Source organism: Theropithecus gelada, chromosome 12 (assembly GCF_003255815.1).
Source record: "Theropithecus gelada isolate Dixy chromosome 12, Tgel_1.0, whole genome shotgun sequence".
Classification (NCBI taxonomy): domain Eukaryota; kingdom Metazoa; phylum Chordata; class Mammalia; order Primates; family Cercopithecidae; genus Theropithecus; species Theropithecus gelada.
In genome coordinates, this window is record NC_037680.1 from 22354518 (window position 1) to 22376260 (window position 21743).

Below are 21743 nucleotides of genomic sequence, written 5' to 3' on the forward strand. Positions count from 1 at the left end.
TGTACTTACATAAGCCTAGATGGTACATGATATAGCCTATTGCTCCTAGGCTACAAACATTTACAGCATGTTTCTGTGCTGAATACTGTAGGCAATTGTAACATAATGGTATTTGTGTATCTAAACATACCTAGACATGGAAACGGTCATGCATTCCGCTATGACATTATGAAGAATACCATGTCACCAGGTAATAGGAATTTTTCAGCTTCATTACAATCTCATAGGACTACTATCTATATGTCGTCCATTGTGGATTAAAACATTTTTATGCAGTGTATGAACGTCTTTAAATCTAGTTAATTTCTTCCAATTGCTGGCTGCTTTGCCATCGTTTATGTATAGTCATGTGCCACATGGTGGCATTTTGATCAGTGATGGACAGCATATACAGCTGTAGTCCCATAAGATTATAAAACTGATGCCTACTGTACCTTCTCTGTGGTTAGATATGTTTAGATACACAAATACTTACCACTATGTTACAATTGCCTACAATATTCAGTACAGTAACATGCTGTACAGGTTTGTAGCCTAGAAGCAATAGGCTATGCCATATAACTTAGTATCTGGTAGGCTTTACCATGTAGATTTGTATAAGTACACTCTATGATGTTTGCACAGTGACACAATCACCTAATGACACACTTCTCAGAATATATCCTCATCATTAAATGAAGCATGACTGTATATGAATTTTTACTTACCCTATCTCCCAGCTGTGGACATCTAAGTTGCCTCTAACTCCTTTCATTCCAAACAACATTTCAATAAATCACACATATATGTTTCCTTTGAACCTGTTAGGAATTTTCTCAGGGGGATATTTCCAGGAGTATAGGGTTGCTCAGTGATAAGTCACACACATTTGTAAATCTACTGGTTACTGTTGCCACACTTTCTCCTGAATGAGTGCACCAATTCACACCAGTTCAATGTAAAATATAGAAGGGATTCTATTTTCCACAATTTTATCAGCAGAAGCATTATCCAATCTAATTATCCATAGAACACTACCTTAATGTTGCTTTTATTTGTGTTTCACTGATAGGTATTGAAGTTGAGGATCACTTTATCTCTTTAGAGCCATTCAGATTCTGCATTCTGATTCTATTCATAAACTTTGACTATTTTCTATTGAATTTCCTGCTTTTTTATTCAGTAATTTGAGGAAACTCATAGTATATTTGAGATAATAATGCTTTGCCAATTTTATATGTTGTACGTAATCCCTCCAAGTTTATGGGGCTTATTTTGTTTTTATTGTAAATACTTTACAAATTGAACATTGTATATGTAATCACCATGTTTAAGAACATGATATCCCATTATGTTGATGGGATATAATATGCCAAATCATCCCTACCTCTTTTTTTACTTGATTTTTAAGCTGATTCTGATTTTATATTAAAAGTTATCATTACAATAATTCTCCTATTGCTTGTCAATTTTTCTTTTATATTTTTGTCTGTCTCTTGAGACAGGATCTCACTGTGCCACCCAGGCTGGAGTGCAGTGGTGCCAGCCTCCTCCACCCCCACCCATTCACCCACCTTATGCGGGGTTAAATGGGTAGCTGGGACCACAGGTACACACCACCGCACCCAGCTTTTTTTATTTTATTTTATTTTATTTTTTTTATTTTTAGTAGAGACCTGGGTCTCACCATGCTGCTCAGAATGGTCTGGAACCCCTGGGCTCAAGAGATTCACCCACCTTGACCTTACAATGTGTTGGAATTACAGGTGTGAACTATGGCACCTGGCCTACTTTTATATTTTCTAAAGACAAATGCTAAGCCTGGATTACTTGATCGAATCATATGACCATTTTAAATTAATCTTAGTATGCATTGCCATATTGCCTACTCAAGGAGTGTATATGCTTTTATCACTAGCCACAAAGATGGTCAGTTTAGTCATAACCTTGAAAAATTATGTATCTTTTATCCCGTTGATAATTTAGTAACTAATAAATAATATAACATACTATAATTTATGCATCTTATGTAAAATTTGATAGCCTTTGTTTCATTTATCCAGGACCTTTATATCTTTTATAAATTTTAATGAATTAATAAGCAATATTAATAGATGCTTACTCTGTCAAGCGCTTGGCTGAATTCTTTATCAGTAATATTTAAATGATACTACAATATAGACTCTATTATTGCATCCTATTGTATAAATGGAGAAACTCAGTCAACAGTATTAACCTCTTATTTCTCCCAAATCTTATTTTATATATAGTTAGTATCACAGAATTTAGCCCTGACCTCTGCTTGAAACACGTTTGCTTTATCTCTCTTGCTTGAAGCTATTTGAGACTAAGGAGCAAAAATGGTCCTTTTATTTCATGCCATCAGCAGTACCAGGGACTTCAATTGTCACTTAATAAGTATTATTTTATTAATTTCTATCAAGTTTTCTGCTTATAAATCCATAATAGATCATCATACCTTGTATTGTCTTCTTATTTTCCTTCTTTCTCTTCTTTTTTTATGTGTCTTTTGTCTGTTTAATGTATTTTCTCTTTCTCTCAGAGAAAATTTAACTTATCTCTGAATATGAGCAGGAGATGATAAAAGGAAAGATAACTCATTGGCTATAATTGACATTCATAACAGGCTATACATTTAGCCTTGTTTTGAAATGAGGTTATACACATTTCCCCAGTGATACACTGACAGGCTTGAAAGCAGAATACATTCAGCATTCACTTTAATTTTTAACTGTGAACACTGAAACTATGCCTCAGCTTTTGTGATGAAGCATAGGAATTTCTTCATTTGGGGAATTCCATCCCCAAACCTGTAAGTAACTGTGGCTTCTCTGAAACCTTATGACACCTTAGTAAAAGGTTATTTTCAATGCTTACACTTACAAAAGGCACCTGACAATATGTTTATGAAGTTTCAACACCTCATACTTGCTTCTCCCTCGGCACCTAGGTCTTCCCATCATCAGCGCCTGTGTGGCTCTGCACATCTTACCACAACATAGAGTCACATTCTTCTCTCCTTAGATAGGCACAGAAAGTTATACTTGGGGATGCAAATATGGCCAGAAGATGGCTATGAAAAGAAATGCAGAAAAAATGATTGTGCAGTGGTTACGTCTACTAGTGCCTGCTTTCATCCGAGGGCCCACAGCTACTAGGCCTTCTGTTGGGCTTTTGTTTGTTTTAACAATTGTTATTCAGAATGGATTTTCTTTGGAATGTGAGACTAAGGTGTGCTCCTAACATGATCATATTTTTTCTTTAGTACTTTCTGCTCAGTGTCACAATAAATTCTTCCAGGCTGAATCTGTCTTTCTTCATTTTCTTGCAATCCTGACAGAGATGGGTATTTTTACACCTCAGTGTCTTTTTGACCCACATTTTAGCAGTCATAAATTACAAGATGCTTAGAATATGAGACAGAAGAAATAAGTTCCTAGACCAACCAGTTTGAGTGAGTCTGTACATTTAACAGTGTCTGAGTGATTTTGCGGTAAATCAGTGAGGGACACTAGAATAAATTACTTTCACTCCCATCAGTGGTGCGGAATCAAGTCAAATCCAGCATGACCACGTTAGGTAACAAAGGCAGATGGCCCAAATAAGAGACACTGAAATTTGTCAAGGAACCTCACATATATTTTATTCTGACTTTTTGGTTTGTCACTCTGTCGTTACCTAAAGAAGGCAAAAGAAAGGTAAGCGTAGGATATAAAGCTTTTGGTGTTTAGAGCAAATGAACGTGTCAAACCTGGAGTTTAAGCTAACCGATTCTTATAATGGTAATGAATATTTTAAGAGCCATTTTTTCATCAAGCATTTTCCAGATAAGCTGTTACAATCAAAGTTGCTGTTATTATGTGCTGCCATCCGGTGTCCATTTTGTAGAATGCCAAGCCGATGGCTTTGTTGAGTTTTTGTTTTTGTTTTTGTTTTGGGGGTGTTTTGTTGTTGTTGTTGCTGCTGCTGCTGTTGTTTGGGCTTTGATTTTGCTTCTGTACTTCTATTTGTCTGCTTGGTTTTTTTGCATTTTCCAACTTCACAATTCAGGATTTGCTTTAGGAAAATTTTATGAAGTATTTCACTTGGATAAAGTGTCCCACCAATTGCGTTAATGGTACATAAATACGCTTAAAGAAATTTAGTTCTCCCTATTTCCCAGTTGTGGTTAGAACCCTTTTCCCCCTTAGATGTAATTTGTTTTGTATGTCAAAATATAAAATAAATACTTGCATTTCTTTTTTTGTTTTGTTTTGTTTTGTTTTGTTTTGAGACTGAGTCTCGCTCTCTCACCCAGGCTGGGGTGCAGTGGCGCAATCTTGGCTCACTGCAGCCTCTGCCTCTCGGGTTCAATTGATTCTCCTGCCTCAGCCTTCCAAGTAGCTGGGATTACAGGCAACTGCAACCATGCCCATCTAATTTTGTATTTTTAGTATACGGGGTTTTGCCATGTTGACCAGGCTGGTCTCAAACTCCTGACCTCAAGTGATCAACCTGCTTCAGCCTGCCAAAGTGCTGGGATTATAGGTGTGAGCCACAGTGCCTGGCCTAACACCTGCATTTCTTGCCGCAGGATTTGTCTCCTGCATGGAATCACTAGGATCAAACCCTTACCTGATTGTTACCTGTAAATCCCTGTGGAAACTGATGGTTGTCTCCCTTACTCTTGGCACTTTGGACTGTCTTACTAAAGTTAGATATTTCCTGAGCTGTGTGTCTTAGTTACCTCTTTAGTCTATCTAACACCTTAATTTTTGTCCCTCTGTGGAAAAAATAGAAAACTATGCTCTCAAAGTTATGGTGCAATGTGGAGGCACTGATTGGTCAATGGGTGAATTTGCCTGCTGACCATCATGGTAGGGATGGAAGACAGAGATAAAGGACTTGCAGTTCAGCATTGCAGGATAGCCCAGGTCAGGCTAAGACGTGGCTTTGCTCTAAAGAGAAAGAGATTCTAGTACTTCTATGACAACTCTTCCTTATCTCCCTCTCTTAGCTCCTTTCATGAGGCTCTCAACTGGCATGCTCAGAGTGACTACAGAGAAAGCTGCATGCCACCTGCCTAGAGACCATGGAGACACTGGAGTGAGCAGGGTCCTGAATCCCATCTTCATGGCTTGTTTGCCCTTAGTTAGGATGCAGCCTTACTGGGCTTCAGTTTTCTCTTCTGTAATATGGGGGTATCCTAGACTCATTCAGAAGACTTGGTTTCCATGTTTATTGTCCATCTTCTTATAGTTAGAAGTAAAATTTTTGAGGTATGTCTTATTTTTCCATCTCTATTCAGTCCTTAGAATTGTGTTTGGCATGTGGTAAATGTTTAATGGAGACTTGTGATCAGCTTGGTAATTAAATTCCATAGTGCATGGTTCCAAATGCCAGGTGGCATACAGAGCAGAAACCAGTGCAAGCTCAGGGTGGGAAGCCCTCTGGAGAAAGCTCAGGTATTGGCCACTAGAAGCATAAATTAGGAAACAATATCCTATATTAGAAGTGTTCGATGGTTAAGAAAAAATAATGCTAAGAATACTGTATTAAAGCACCAAGAAACTAAAGAACAGAGAAAGGAAATTAAACTTTTTAGTCCTCGTTAATGAAGAACAGCAAACACAGAGCAGAAAACATCTAGATGTGTGACCCTCCTGAAATTTGAAAGGCCATATGCTCTTTTACTCAAAAAATCTTTAATTATCACCTACTAAATGTCAAATAGTATGCCCAGTACTGGAAATGCTCTAAGAGGTTAGAGGTGGTTTCTACCTCTTTGTGGGAGCTTGGGGCGGAGAGGGACTTCCTAGTGTGAAAACTGTGTTTATCCTAGAAAATAGTCTATTTGCAAAGTTTCATCAGAAGCTGCTGGACTCACCTATCCTGGCTAAGGCTTTTAAGCTTGTATGAGTTGCCCACTTCCTGAGATGTCACCTAATATATTGAGTAAGAGTCATATATAGTGATTTGGTTGCATATGGAAAATATCAAATCCTTAAGTCAAGGAAAACCTTGCCAAGTGATCCTTTGCACACTCCAGAGCTGACAATGCCTTACAAGAGAGTCACTATGTTAGAGTAATTTGGTGAAAAACTATTCCACTGATGTGCAGAGAACTATAGGCATCACAATGGGTCAGACATTTCAGAATGGGAAATAGACTGGACAGATATTATAAGGATAATGGTCAAGTTTCTAGAGTACTTTGATCAGAGAGGAAGATTCAGACCTAAGCCATAGTGAAAAGTTGTTCTCATGAGGTAAACCCTCAGCTACTCCTAGACTACAGTCCGCTGACTCCCTTTCTGGGTTTATATTCTTTGCTGAGTGCAGATGAGTCTGCTAATCACAGACCAGAATATTCCCTGGCAGAAAAGATACAGAGATGCCACCTAGTTAGGAACACACACCTGTTTCTGTCTTCTAATGAGGAGTCAAATGATACATCATCTTATTCTTTTGAATCAGTGCAACTTCTAGGGTAAGAGAGCTTGGGAATGGTGGGTCTTTGTTCAGTCTTTCTAATAAGGATCAGATAAAGTAGTTAATAACAGAGCCTGGATAGCTGATATCTTGTCTCACACTATGCACGCTAGCTTCTATCATTTGAGGATTTCAACCAAAACTACATTAAAATCTGACTTTGAAAATATCCTTAATGAAGGTAGAACTGCTTAATCCTGGATATGTACCCAAAGAATTATAAGTCATTCTGCTATAAAGACACATACACACGTATGTTTATTATGGCACTATTCATAATAGCAAAGACTTGGAACCAACCCAAATGTCTATCAATGATAGACTGGATAAAGAAAATGTGGCACATATACACCATGGAATACTATGCAGCCATAAAAAAGGATGAGTTCATGTCCTTTGCAGGGACATAGATGAAGCTGGAAACCATCATTCTCAGCAAACTAACACAAGAACAGAAAACCAAACACCGCATGTTATCAGTCATAAGTGGGAGTTGAATAATGAGAACACATGGACGCAGGGAGGGGAACATCACACACTGGGGCCTGTTGGGGGGTCGGGGGCTGGGAGTGGAATAGCATTAGGAGAAATACCTAATGTATATGATGAGTTGATGAGTACAGCAAACCACCATGGCATGTGTGTACCTACGTAACAAAACTGCACGTTCTGCACATGTACCCTAGAACTTAAAGTATAATTTTACAAAAAAAGACAGTATATAAAAAAGAAATTATTCTTTGGTCATTGTTGTAAAGTCATAATGTAGTTAGGGCTTCCTTCACTGGTGTGCGTCCAGGGCCCCATGCTCAGAAGGACTCTGCCCTTGATTTAATGCTAGATTGTTACTGTCTTAAAATTCTTCATAATTTTTGAACACAGAATGCTGAATTTTTATTCTGCACTGTGCTTTGCAAATTCTGTACACAATTCTGTTTTTCATTGGCAGATAGGTGTAAACTCATGTCTTTCAGTTATTCAAAAATGTGTATTGAGGCCTTAAAAAGTAAATTAAAAAATTTGGATTAAAAAAACCCAGACAGCATAAAGTAATGAACAGATTATAGGTTTTGGAGCTAGAGAAACAGGGTTTAACTTTAAATCTAAGTGTAAGACCTTAAGTTACCCTTTGAGCCTCGTTTTTCATATTAGTAAATAGAGATGTTAGTACTTTCATCATTTTTGTGTATGAAGCTAAGCATAAACTAGGTGATTAGATTTATGCTAGATATTCTAAATAATTTATGCTAATTATTATTTTAAAAGAAATCATGGGAAAAAATTGAGATGAAAGAGGACATCTAAAAGGTTGTCAGCAGCATTATTATTCTTCGTTTTGAAATGAAATTCTTTTCAAGCAATAACGCTCAGCTTTCACTTTTATTCAGAGAAGATAAAGACCGTGTTTATAGTTTATAATTTCAAAACAAAGTAGCACTGTACATAAGGTGTCAGAGCAAGTCATATTGCTAAGGTTTCGAGACCTGCAGTTCTTACCCTCTTCAGTTTTTTCATCCAGTTCACCTAACAGGGACGCAGTTCACAGCAGTTCAAAGTCCTAATAAAGAACAATGAGATAATTGTGTTTCATGCAACTTTAACTCTAACCAGTTCCATTTCCAAGTTTAAGGATGGGGAGAGTTTTGCCAGCAAGTTCTATAAATGATCAACATCTGAAACAGATTCAAATCAGAGCCATTTATCCAGGACTTACTATAGATAGGATACAAATAAGGTATAGTATCTCCTTGTGAGAATATGAAATATATAGTGGGAAATATAATAGGTAGGTTAAATATGGATTCTTCATGTGTGAGGGTGTTCTGTACTCCCTGACCACATATGGTCAAAACAAGGGTGGTGTTAAAAGATGCCCAGACTAGACTTCTAATAATGTTTCTCTTTTTCCTGTTTGAGGTCATCTATCATTATGACCTGAATGAAGAGAAGGCTATTGCTGCTTCAATTCACTCTTCTGGTGCTGGTACCTAAAAAGAGAAATGGACACTAGGGCAGAAGGAAACATCTGTGTGGTTTTCTTTCTGGGTTTTGTTTTTTCATGTTTTCATCATTTAATTGAAAAATTGAGACTCTTCATTTAAAGACAAGTGGGTCCAAGAACACAGTGTTTGTATTTGGATGTTGAAAAATACACATTGTGCTTCTTGTGCGTCTGCTTTTTCTGTTCTTTTTTAACACAGTGGTGTATCATTAAGAAAGCTCCAGGCATATAAGAGCAACCTAATTCTTTTTGTAAATATTAACCTTACTGAATCAAAGCTGTCCTTTCAATCAAGCTCTTAGTTTCTAAAAGGCAAGTGGAAATAAATTACACAAAGATCTTCAATAGTCATTTAAAAATATTTTGGTGTGGTTTTCTATTGACCCAAATAAAGTCTTTCCATAAACTTTTTTTTAAAAATCACTTTTGTAAAATGAAATCAACTATTTTGAAGTGAATGTTAAGCCGTAGCAAACTGCAATAATACACTCTAATGGGTAGAAACTCATGGATATTAGTCTCCTTAATATCTTTACTATCTACAAAAGAGTGCCTTCATGACATGAACATATACACATTTTAACTACAAAAGCGATACATGCCCAATGCAGAAAACTTGGTAAACACCAAGGAATACAAACGAAACTCAAAAGCCGCGATTTTACCACTTGATTTAATTATTGTCATATCAAGACTTTTTTCCAGGCCAAAGTTCAGTCATTGACCCAATACATATGTATTTTGTGTCTATTCTGTCCAAGGCACCATGCTAAGCATTGGGGATACCTTTGTAGAGATGAACTGATTTCTAACATCTCGAGGCTCATTTCTTAATGGAGGATAGAGGTGAAATTTATGAAAAATATTTTTAAATTTATAATAAGTGATATGAGAGGAAGTCATGGATGGCACATATGACAAAGCAATGTTTTGACTTCTAATTAATGGAATTAATAATCAGAAGGGAATGTATGGGTGAAGAAAGTCCTAGGTAAATAGCACAGCACAGTTATAAACTACATGTATTATGGTCTGCATTAAAACATTCCTACATCAGTATTCTTCTACAGCATAGGGTTCATTATTCTGTTATAAGGGTGTATTATATGCAATTTATTTAACCAATCTTTTTATATACTTTATGTATGGAATTAACAAATAATGATGCAATTAATTTCTATGCACACAGACTCAGCAACTTGTGAGACTATTTCTCTAGAATAAATTTAAATTCATAGGAATGGACATGTTTAGCCAAAAGATATACACATTTTTAGGGATTTTTTAAAAAGCACATTTTCAAATTACACTCTAGAAAGGAAGCAACAGTCTGCATTCCTACCAATAGTGTATGAGAGAATCTATTTCCTACACCCTGATTATCCCTGGATGTTATCAGATGTTAGTTCTTTTATTCCTTGACAATTTGATGTACAAAGAGGGAAAAAGCATGTCACTATTTTTATTTGCATTTCTTTGATTTCTAGTAAGATTCTACATTATGAAAATATTTTGAATTAAGCAATGACACATGAGGCTGGTTAGTTTTTAAGACTGAAATACACTAAACCAATGAAGAGAAGAAATAATGAAGGAAGGAAAGGGTTCTGATTCCTATTTATACTTTGCTATTTTTGGTTTGCTGTAAAAACATAAACTTTTTATGGGAAGAATGCACATGGATACACAAAAAATGGATTTTTGGTAGTTGAAAAAGATTTTAGGTGGATCTATAAATTAAGAAACTCTTACTATAAATGCTATGCTTTTAAATAATTCCAGAATGTCTTTATTATTACCCAAATTCCATACCACCTATAGATTTTAATAAAGAGGAGACTTTTAGGAAGACTGTTAAAAATAAAGATGGTCTCTACTCATTCCAAATGTTGCTCATACTGTATCTATAAATGATTTCTTCAACTGATAATGCTTTCTTTCCTTTTTATTTTTTTTCTAAGGAAAAACTGGTCTACTTCCTGGATTGTTCTTTCTAGTCGAAAAATTGAATTTTACAAAGAATCCAAGCAACAGGCTCTGTCCAATATGGTAAGTAATTCTCTGTTTCTATTGTTAAACATCTTTTCAGAAATATTGTAGGATTAAAAATTTGGTTTTATCAGAAATCACACTAAAACCTCCAAGCTACCAACATCTGAAAACAGATGGAGAAAATGACTAAATAAACTTTTAATCAGATGAAGGGAAAATAGAACTTAGTGTCTGTTTTATTAAGTGGTGCATTTGGAGAATAATCACAAAATGAGATGTATGGTGAGCGGCTATGTAGTAATGCGAAGGTAACACTTTAAATTAAGGTGCCATTTATAAATGCCTTATTCTTATTTATGAAATGATCACTAAATGCAGCTACTTGCTCAAATAATGTATTATAAAGTATGTTATAAAATGCATTAGTAATAAATGCTTAACGGATGATACTATGGGAAGCTGTTTTAAAGAATATTATAAGACGTAAATCGTATTAAACCATGTATGTGCATCTTTAATACATGAATTTAAGTTGTTATCTAGCATGCTATAAAGTGCTTCAGACATTAATAAATAATAATAAACTGTTTATAAATGGCACCTTAATATAGGGTATTACCAACGAGGAAACACTCTAAATTAGCCAAGAGATTTTTTATCTTAGTCTAACTGTGACGTTCACTATATCCAGCTAACCTTTTTGCATTTTTCTATGACCCCATCTAATGGAGCTAATACAATTTCTGTATCCTGTAGTTATTACAAAGTGAAATTTGTAGGGTTTCTCCATTGTACCTGGAAGAGGGCCTCACATATACTTACAAAGACTTGACAGTGATAGTAAGTAAGAGCAATTCGAAGCCAGTTACTGGGGCAATTCAAGCTCAAAACCTTGCTGCCCAAACACAAGAGCTGCCACAAGATGTAGGAGACAGTGGGCAGGCAACATATCTGACAGCCTCCTGATTAGGAAGGACTCCGGGCAGGAACTAACCTGCCACAGCCCATCGGCCTGATGGATGACAAGGAAAGGGGTCGCCTGGCAGGAATTACCCACAATGAACTAATTTATATTTGGCAGGTAATAAAACGATGGGAAGTTCTTTGCTCTCCAGCCACTAGTTGTGTTTGCTATGTAATCCTCTTTAAATAGAAAATAGAAAATCATTTGCTAGGAGATTTTTCTTAAAAGAAGATTTTAGTAAGAACAAAAGGTAGCATTTGGCTTGCTTCTGATGACCGCAGTAGCCTTTATCCGCAAGTGGCTTGATGATTTTGGAGTCTCAGTGCTGTCCGATCTGTAAACTAATTATGAATAAATTTAAAATATATCTCAGTCCTTTGTATTTTTAATTTAAACTGCCTCAGAAATGTTTTTAGGGTTTTTTGTTTTGTTTTGTTTTGTTTTGTTTTTATTTTTGGCTACAGTAAGGTTGAGAAAATCTTTTTAAGGAAAATAAAGTACCCCTAAGGGCCAGGCACAAAACAACTTTCATCCACTTGCAGGTCCTTTGTCTTCCCTTTGAATGAGCTCTAAGGGGGAAGTCAGGAGGGGAGGAAAGTCACTGGCTTTGCTGAGTTTGGCTGCTGAAAAGATGATCTTCCCCTGCTGAGTGAGAAGAATTCCGTTGGGAAGAGAGTTTACGCAAATGTGTGGGATAATGGGAGAGATAAGATTCCATATTTTAAAGCATTTGGTTTATTTTTATTTTATTATTTTAATCTTTTTATACCAGGAGATAAAATTATCAGCTGTTAAATTTTATACAGGTGAAAGAAAACTCCCTTTCTGATTGCAGGCAACCCTTGCAAGTTAGCTAACTAATTGCATGCCTCTTGTTCAACCTTCAGAACTGTTGTAAATTGACAATAGACTTGACTTGTAGAAGAAACTTGTTAACATTTTTCTGGCAGTCCTTATTTATTACTTCTGGCCCCATTTTTAATGGTTTTTTGGTTTCTACCAGGCACTCATTGTCTTCAAAGTCAATTCAGAGCAGCAACAAACTGTGTTTTGTGGTAATGGGTAAGAGAATTACAGATTCATGTTTGTGCTGCATGAATTGACTTGCTAGTCAACTTCTTGGATCCATTTCTAACCCAGTATTAAAGGTCTAGTGGGATAGCCCACGTTTACCAGTTCCAGTCTTAGAGAAACGATACAACCATTGCCAGGCCTTGATTAAAGATGCTGTGGTTTTATTTTGAAAGAGATTTATGCTCAAGTTTCTGAATTTCTCTTGCACCCCCTTAGACTTGTTCTGGTGTTGTTCATTGTGCTTCTGGAAAAATGTCTGCCCCTTCCTCCTAGGGATCAGAACAAGCTGCCTGAGTGAGTGCAGAATGTTATTTAAAAGAATAAATGGTATTTTAGTCCTTATACAAATGATCTTTAAGTGTTAATGCAGCCGTGAGACAAGGCAACAAAACCAGCCAGAGCGGTATTGAAGTTGGACTCTAGGGAATGTAATTCTATTTTTACCACTTAGAAGCTGGTAACATTACTCACTTCTTTGAGCTTCAGAATCCTTACCTGTGAAATGGGCATACTGATACCTGCCAACAGAATTAGTAAATAATGAAATTAATTAGTAAAAACAAATACATAATGACCAAAAAAATTGTGCTTTATTATATCACATACTATTAAATATAGAAATATAGCATATTCTGTAGTACACAATATACAGTGGAATTATATTATTACATTAGTTTTGTACTTGACCTGATTCAGACATTTATAGAAGAGAGAATATACTAATTCAAGAAACTCCATCATGCATGACCTCCAAAAGAATGTAGCCAGAAGTAGCATAAAATACTGTCTCAGAGCAATGACTAATACTGAAAATAAAGCCATCCATCCATTTAGGGTTCTAGATTTTAACCTCCTGAATGTCCATACGAAGTATCCCAGTGCCCCCATCTTCTTCCTTTGGTTCTTACCCTTACTGTTTTCACATTTAATACAGCATGTTACAAAGTATTGTGCCTGACCCACATTCTGTGTTTGTCTACTTTTCTTTCTCACTGAAGTTCTTCCAGTGCATATCTGTCTTAGTTAGGACTGCTATATCAAAGTACCAAAGGCTGGGTGACTTAAACCACACACGTGCATTTCGCCCAGTTTTGGAGGCTGGGAAGTCCACGATGGAGGCACAGGTGGATCTGGTGTCTGCTGAGGTCCTGCTTCCTCGTTTACATCTGTCCTGTCTTCTCACTGTGTCCTCACGTGGCAGAGGGCAGAAAATGAGAGAGCAGACGTTCATGTCTTTTCACATAAGGCCACTAATCCCATTCATGAGGGCTCCACCTTTATGATCTAATTACCTCCCAAAGGCCCTGCCTCCTAATGGCATCACACTGGGGTTTAAGGTTTCAACATAGGAATTTTAGAGGAACACATTCAATCCATAACAATATCCAAGTCACATTTTTATCAAAAGCAGCCTTACTGTGCAAATAAGCACAGAATCACTTTGCTTATTTTCACAGAGATTCATTGGTTTCTCAGTGAGTCAGCAATAGAGAAGGAAGAATGACCTATTCTGTTCTTGTTTTATAAAAAGGTCATTGAATCATAACTGACCACCTACTATCATCAGCATTTTATAACAGAAAGGACATTATAAAATGACGAATCCAAAATACAGAAAGGATAAAATTATCAGAATAAAAGACGCTCTTTACCAAAAAGGAAACTGTCCCCCTTATTTGCCTAACATACTCTCTCTTTTGCTCATCAGGGCGGGTGGATCTGGACTGACTGGTCCTCCAGTGAGGAGGAAAACCACTCATGTCCCTAGATTCAGATTTCCTGAATTATGAAGGAAAGGATGGTGTTCGTATTCTCGTATTTTTTAAATGTATTTTTATGTACAACTCACTTAAAATCTTTAAAATATTATAAAATAATGCAGAAACCATTTTAAGTAAAATGTATAAAACATCTATGTGTATTTTTAATAGGTATTAATCAATCACCTACATAAGCACCACCCAGGACGAGGTATAGACCCTGCCAGCCCTTTAGAAGCCCCAACCCCTATCAGTTGTCCCTTTGTCATCATAGCCTCTTTCCTTCTCTGGAGTTAGCCACGAACCTGCGTGTTAGTCATTATTTTGTTGCCTTTCATTATTTTCCCACCTATAGCTATATACCTTAAAAATATAATTTAGGTGTTTTTTAATTCATATAAAGGGAATTCTAGTGTATGTTTCATTTGTCTCTTGTTTCTTTCACTAAGTATTTATTGCTTTTTCTGTCCTTTAATATTTTTATCATTCCATTTTTTTCTTTACTAGTTTGGGAGGATGCACTTTGTTTCTGTTCTGTTAGTATAGTTAACTTAGCATTACAGCATTAGTACTTATCAACAAATAAAGCTAGTGTGAGATCCTTTACCTTCTACTAAGATATTACCTTAGAATATTTTTAATCAATGTATCCCTTTCTCAATGTATATGTTATTACCATCTGGTGTTTTAATTTTTTAAATACCACTAGACATTATTATTCTCTTTTATGGAGTCAATGTTTGTTTACATTTGCCTAATATTTGGTGCATTCTTTGCTATTTATTTCTCCATGAACCTTGGACTTGCTTTCTAGAATCACTTTTTCTTCTGCTTGAAATATATTCTGAGAAATTCCTGTGCTAAGGGTCTTGCAGGGACAATCTATCTCGTAGTCTGCTTATTTTGAAAAAAATCTCTATTTCTCCCTCATCCTAGAAATATATATTCTCTTTGAATATAGAATTTTTAGTTGGTAGTCATTTTCAGTCAGCATGTCAAAAATATCATCACACTGTCTTCTGTTTTCCACTCTTACAATCAAATCACCTGTTAATATAACTGCTCTTTTCTGATTGCTCATAATATTTTTCTCATTACCTTTGTTTTTCTACAGTTTCACCATGATGCATACAGATGTCAGTTTCTTTTCATTTTTCCTGCCTGGATTGTTATGCTTCTTAAAATTATTTATTGCTATCATTAATATATTTCAGAAAATTTCCAGTAGCTATTTTTTTTTTTTTTTTTGGAGACAAAGTCTCACTGTGTCACCTAGGCTAGAGTGCAGTGGCATGATCTTGGCTCCCTACAACCTCTGCCTCCTATGTTCAAGCAATTTTCAGCCTCAGCCCCCAGAGTAGCTGGGATTACAAACATGCACCACAATTCTTGGCTAATTTTGGTATATTTAGTAGAGATAGGGGTTCACCATGTTGGCCAGGCTGGTCTTGAACTCCTGACCTCAAGTGATACACCTGCCTCAGCCAACCAAAGTGCTGGGATTACAGGTGTCAGCCACCGCGCCAGGCCCAATGGCTATCTTTTCAAATGTAGCCCCTTTTATATTCCCTCTCTCATCTCCTTCTAAACCTTCAATTACACTCATGTTAAATTTCTCACTGTATTCTCTAAATGCCTTACACTCTTATTTTTCTTATATTTTTGTCTTTCTGAGCTGCATTGCAAATAATTTCTCTTTAGGTATCTTCCAGTTCTTCATTCTCCTTTCATAATGAACATTAAGCTTTTAATTTCAATTATCGTAATTTTTAGTTCTAGAATTTTGTTTCTTTTAAAAATGTACTATGTATATTGAGTTATTTTTTTCCTGCAGGTATTTTTTAAGACTCTATTTTATTTTGTTGTAACTAGGAGGAAGAGTTGTTTTATAATCTGTATTTTGTGATTCTAACATCTAAATTTGTGTCAGTATGTTTCTGCTGGTTCTTACTCATATTGCTTTGTTTTCTTGTATGTCTGGTTATCTTTGACTGTGTGCTAATCATTGGTATTGAAATATTATCATGGGAGGCACTTTGAGGCCTAGGACAAATGTGTCCTACTCCATATTATTTTAGATTTTTCTCGTGAGGTTTGGGACCTTCCCAGAGACTGACTATCTCAATCTAAATTAACAGTATAAAACTCTCCAATTATGTCTACATAATAGGAGGGCCGTAGCTATCCTGCCACTTCTCAGGGACAAGATTGTGCCTCATTTTTTCTTATTTTCTTATTTTACATTGCTCATCTACCAAAACAGTCTTCTTTATATTTGTTTGGGTTTGGAGAAAGGCAACAACTTTAATATTGGTTCTCCCTTATTCTTTATAACACTTCGGCCAGGACCTTGCTCCATTATTCTGGGTTTGATTGACCAAAGCTCAAATGTGTAGCATAAACAAATGACCTCAGGAAAAATGCAGTTATGTTACTTTGATATTCAGCTTCCCTCACTGACTTCATATTTCCACCCCTAAAAAATGTTTACGGTGGCAGTCCCACTGTCTTTTCATATTTTCAATTCTTTTAGGGAGTAATTTTAAAAAGAAACATTTTATCCAGCATTTTTATTGTTTTCAGTGGGAGAATTGATCCAAAAACATAGCTTCTCATTACAATCTACCTCACTTTAATTTAAGTATGCATTTGGTTAATCAAGTTTGTGCTATTTATATAAATCTTGGTGGGAAAAGACTTCATAAGAATATGTATTGAAATTCTACAATGAACAGCTTGCTCGTTAGGGCTACATATAAGGCATAGAGATATAATCAAGATATAGTCTTTGCCTTATAAAATCTCTGCCAGAAAATAGAGTGAGATGAAATAAGAAACATAGTAGAGGTTTTTTTTTTTTTTTTTTTTTTTTTCCTGAGATTTTGAAGAAGGCGAGCTCACATCTGTGAAAGATTTGAATTGGGCCTTGAAGGACAGTTATAATTTGAATATGTGGAGATTTGCAGGGAGGGAGTGCAGGGGGATAAAAAACATGAACAATGGCATAAAACTGAGAATGGGCAGAGTCTGTGCACAGCAAAGAGAAATGAATTTTTGGTTTGGTTTGAAGATAGGATAAAAGAAAAGGATTGAGAAGAGTATCATGACCTGAGATTTGCTATGAGGGACAAATGAGTTTAATGAGTTGTGTTAGCGTACTCCAGGTGTCTTCATTCTGGAATAATCTGTCATGGCTATTATTTTAACAAACATACACTGAATAGCAGTACTAGTCAGTGTTATGTATCTTAAAAGAGCCAGGCCTATTGTAGGGCCAAAGCAAGAGAGGATGCTCATTCTTCAAGGATCTTCATCTCATTTACTGCAGAAGTGAAAACTGTTTCCTCAGAAGCACCCACATTAGTGTTTGTTTCATCTGGTGCTAAAGAAGTACTAGGGAATCAGGAGCTGCCTGTTTGATTTATCTTCTCAGGCCTTGACTCACATTCCTTGTATTTTTCAGATACGCTTTCCTATTTTGGTATCAGTGAAGTATTTCAATTGACTCTAGCACTTCGTTTGCAGTTTGACTCCTAAGTACCTGCTGTACTTTGTGATTTTAGAGCTTCTGCTTGAAGTGTTCGGGAGGCACCTGACCATGTGCATGAGATTTGGCAAATCTCCATTTCTGGTTAAACAAAACCCATTTGATGGATTGCATCATAGAGAAGAAGCTCTGCAATTTAGAACATCCATTCATTTATTCTATCAACAGTTAACAACTCCTACCAGGTTCCACATAATTTTTTTCTTTTTGTTTTGTTCTTACCTTAGGGGCAACAGAAATATTCAAATGAATAATATATGATCCCTGCTCTTAAAGTACTCACAACATGGTAAAAGAGACATAATTTCATATAGGTTTATTATAATAAAACCATGACTAAAGTGTTAAAAAATATTAGACAACATGCTGTGGAACCATAGATTTAGCTATAGCTGGTCTTTTTCCAGAGAAACTACTATTGCAAATAATGTTCAGCTTATGTATCTCTCCTTTTGTTCAAATATTACCTTTTGAGATTATTATATCAAATATTATTGAGCATCTTTTATGTTTAAGTCACTATGATAGATTTTTAAGTCACTATGATAGGTGCTCTGAAAGATAAAAAAATGAACCAAACTGAAACAAATAGGAAGTATGGCCTTAGATTGAGCATAGTGAAAAAATGGATGTTGGTAGTTGTCCTAAAATGGCATGAACAAGACATGGGGTTGTTTTATGATAACTCAGAGAAGAGTGTGATTGCTTCCATTTGGATAGGATTTGAAATATGTTCATGGGGGAAGTGACATTTGAGCACATTTTTGAAGGATGAATAGGATTTTGATGTACAAGGGGGCAAAAAATATTTTATGTACTAATAAGAAAGTAATTAATAATGAAATATGGAAAATTCTTTTTTGTTATTTATTTTACAGATGTATATTGATCTCTTGCCTTCTTCCATGCACTGTGTACTAGTCACTGTTCTTGAAATGTTTTAATGGCGGTTCCCTGAGGCCTAGAGTGAATATTTCCTAGTCCACACTATTTTGTGTTTCTTCTATAAGTTGCCTGGGAGTGAGGAATAGCTTCAAACTAAGTTAAGGAACAGCATTGTGGAACAGCAAGCAGTGTAATTTGGTTAGAAAGTCAGTGTGGAACTGGTTTATGAAAGACCTTGAACAGGACTGGGAGAAGAGATCATTTCATTCTGTAGACAATGTAACCAATATGAAATATTCTCAATTTCTCAATTAAGAGAGACTCAGAGTTTTCAGATGTTTGGGGAATTTACACACACACACACACATATATACATATGTGTGTGTATATATATATATATATAGAGAGAGAGAGAGAGAGAGACAACTGATATATATATATGTATATATATAAAATTAAGTCTGTCTTAATTTTGTATATGTATAATTTAAAAACACATGCAGGACTTGGTAAATTATCTGAGAGACATGTTCTAAAAATTTATGCAAATAGATGTGAGCAATAAGGCCTGAGCTCTTACGACAGAGAAAATTGTAAAATGGCTGTTTGTCATCATTTTGGCTCAATGCATTTAGTAAATCACAGGACATCTTTTCACTGACAAAATATTTTGATATTCTCATATGTCTCTGACCTCCAACAGTATGGTCATTTCTAAAGAAGTTCTAGTGCAAAGAGAACAAGCAGAGCTATTCATCTAAGGAGAGCTAAAAACATGCTGTCCCAAGAACTAGGTGTGTCACCCTCTCAGTGAGCAACGGCTGCAAACCTAGTGATGTTTTCATCTGACTCCAGAATATCTGTTTAGTGTCACACCCTGCTTAAACAAATGCATTGTGTAAAGTCTTTCTACTAACAATCAGATGCTATGGAACTCATTCTCATCAATTGGGTGGATGAGAGCCACTGTTTCTATTGTATTCATCACATACTGCTCAGAAAATTTAGTGTCACTTTTGATATAAATTCGAAAACATTGTAAACATTTTAGGGAATATTTTCCTCCTAAAATTGTGTGGTTCTAAAGCCAGTATATTCAATAGAAAGCCTATATGTTGGTTGTGTAAGGGACTTTTTTGTTACTCTTACGTTTTTTATTTTACATTGTACTAATATGTATTTTTAATCAGAGCCAACAACTGTCAATTTTTACTTTTTAAAAATTATATTTTGGCGTTTTACGTTTAAGTCTTTAATCCATCTTGAGTTAATTTTTGTATATGGTGTAAGGAAGGGGGTCCAGTTTCAATTTTGGGCACATGGTTAAGCCAGTTCCCCCAGCACCATTTATTAAATAAACTATAAAAACCCTAGAATGAAATCTAGACAATACCATTCAGGACATAGGCACAGACAAAGATTTTATGATGAAAATGCCAAAAGCAATTGCAACAGAAGCAAATAGTGACAAATGGGGTCTAATTAAACTAAAGAGCTTTTGCACAGCAAAAGTAACTATCATCAGAGTGAACAGACAACTTTCGGAATGGAAGAAAAAATTTGCAATCTATTCATCTGACAAAGTTCTAATATCCAGAGTCTATAAGGAACTTAAACAAATGTACAAGAAAAAAAATAAACAACCCCATTAAAAAGTAGGCAAAGGATGTGAACAGACACTTCTTAAAAGAAGACATACATGCAGCCAAAAAACATATAAAAAAAGCTCAACATCACTGATCATTAGATAAATGTAGATCAAAACCCCAATGAGATACCATCTCGCACCAGTCAGAATGGCAATTACTAAAAAGTCAAAAAGAACAGGTGCTGGTGGGGTTACAGAGAAAAAGGAACACTTTTACACTGTTGATGGGAGTGTAAATTAATTTAATCATTGTGGAAGACACTGTGGTGATTCCTCAAAGACCTAGAGGCAGAAATATCATTTGACCCAGCAATCCCATTACTGAGTATATACCCAAAGGAATACAAATCATTCTACAATAAAGATACATGCACGTGTATGTTCATTGCAGCACTGTTTACAATAGCAAAGACATGGAGTCAACCTAAATGCCTATCAATGATAGACTGGATTAAGAAAATGTGGTACATATAGACCATGGAATACTGTGCAGCTATTAAAAGGAACAAGATCATGACCTTTGCAGGGACATGGATGGAGTGGAAGTCATTATCCTTAGCAAACTAACACAGGAAGAGAAAAACACACTTATAAGTGGGAGCTGACTGATGAGAACACATGGACAGAGTGTGGGGAACAACAAATACTGGGGCCTGTTGGAGGGGGTGGTGGGGAGAGGCACAGCATCAGGAAGAATAGCTAATGGATGCTGGGCTTAATACCTTGGTGATGGGATGATCTGTGCAGCAAACCACCATGGCACACATTTAGCTATGTAACAAACCTGCACATCCTGCACATGTACCCCTGAACCTAAAAGTGGAAGAAAAAAATTGTATTTTTAAAAGGTACAATGTGATGTTTTGGTGCATGTATACATTGTGGAATGATTAAATCAAGCTATTAATATATCCATTACCTCATTTTTTGTGTGTGATGAAAATATTTAAAATATAATCAGTGATTTTTAAGTATATAGGATATTATTATTAACTATAGTTACCATGCTGTACAATGGATCTCTAGAATTTATTTTTCTTGTCTAATAGAAATTTTGTACACTTTGAGCAACATCTCCCCATACCTTTCCCACAAACCCCCAGGCCCTGGTAAGTACTATTCTCTCTGCTTCTATGAGTTTGATGTTATAAAAATTTTACTTTTAAAAACAGAAAACTTTTCTAAGTCATTTAAGGAACTATTAACTTTTCCAAACCACTCATTCAGCCATAACCTTGGAAGCAAAAATGGGCAACATAAAAGGCCTCATCAAAATAATTGGTTTTCAGCCTGGCCCACATATTGAGACCCTGTCTCTACAAAAGTTATTTTAGAAAATTAGTTGGGTGCGGTGGCCCACGCTTATAATCCCAGTACTTCGGGAGCCCAAGGCAGGTGGA

General features: G+C 35.8%; 1 protein-coding gene across 1 annotated transcript in view; it reads left to right on the forward strand.

Moving 5' to 3' along the window:
• The window catches only part of ARHGAP15 (Rho GTPase activating protein 15), a 630382-nt gene that overhangs the window by 92382 nt on the left and 516257 nt on the right, over positions 1-21743 (forward strand). Inside the window, exon 5 of the mRNA XM_025405285.1 lies at positions 10435-10522. Coding sequence (XP_025261070.1) covers positions 10435-10522 — 88 coding nt within the window. The remainder of the gene's footprint in view (positions 1-10434; positions 10523-21743) is intronic.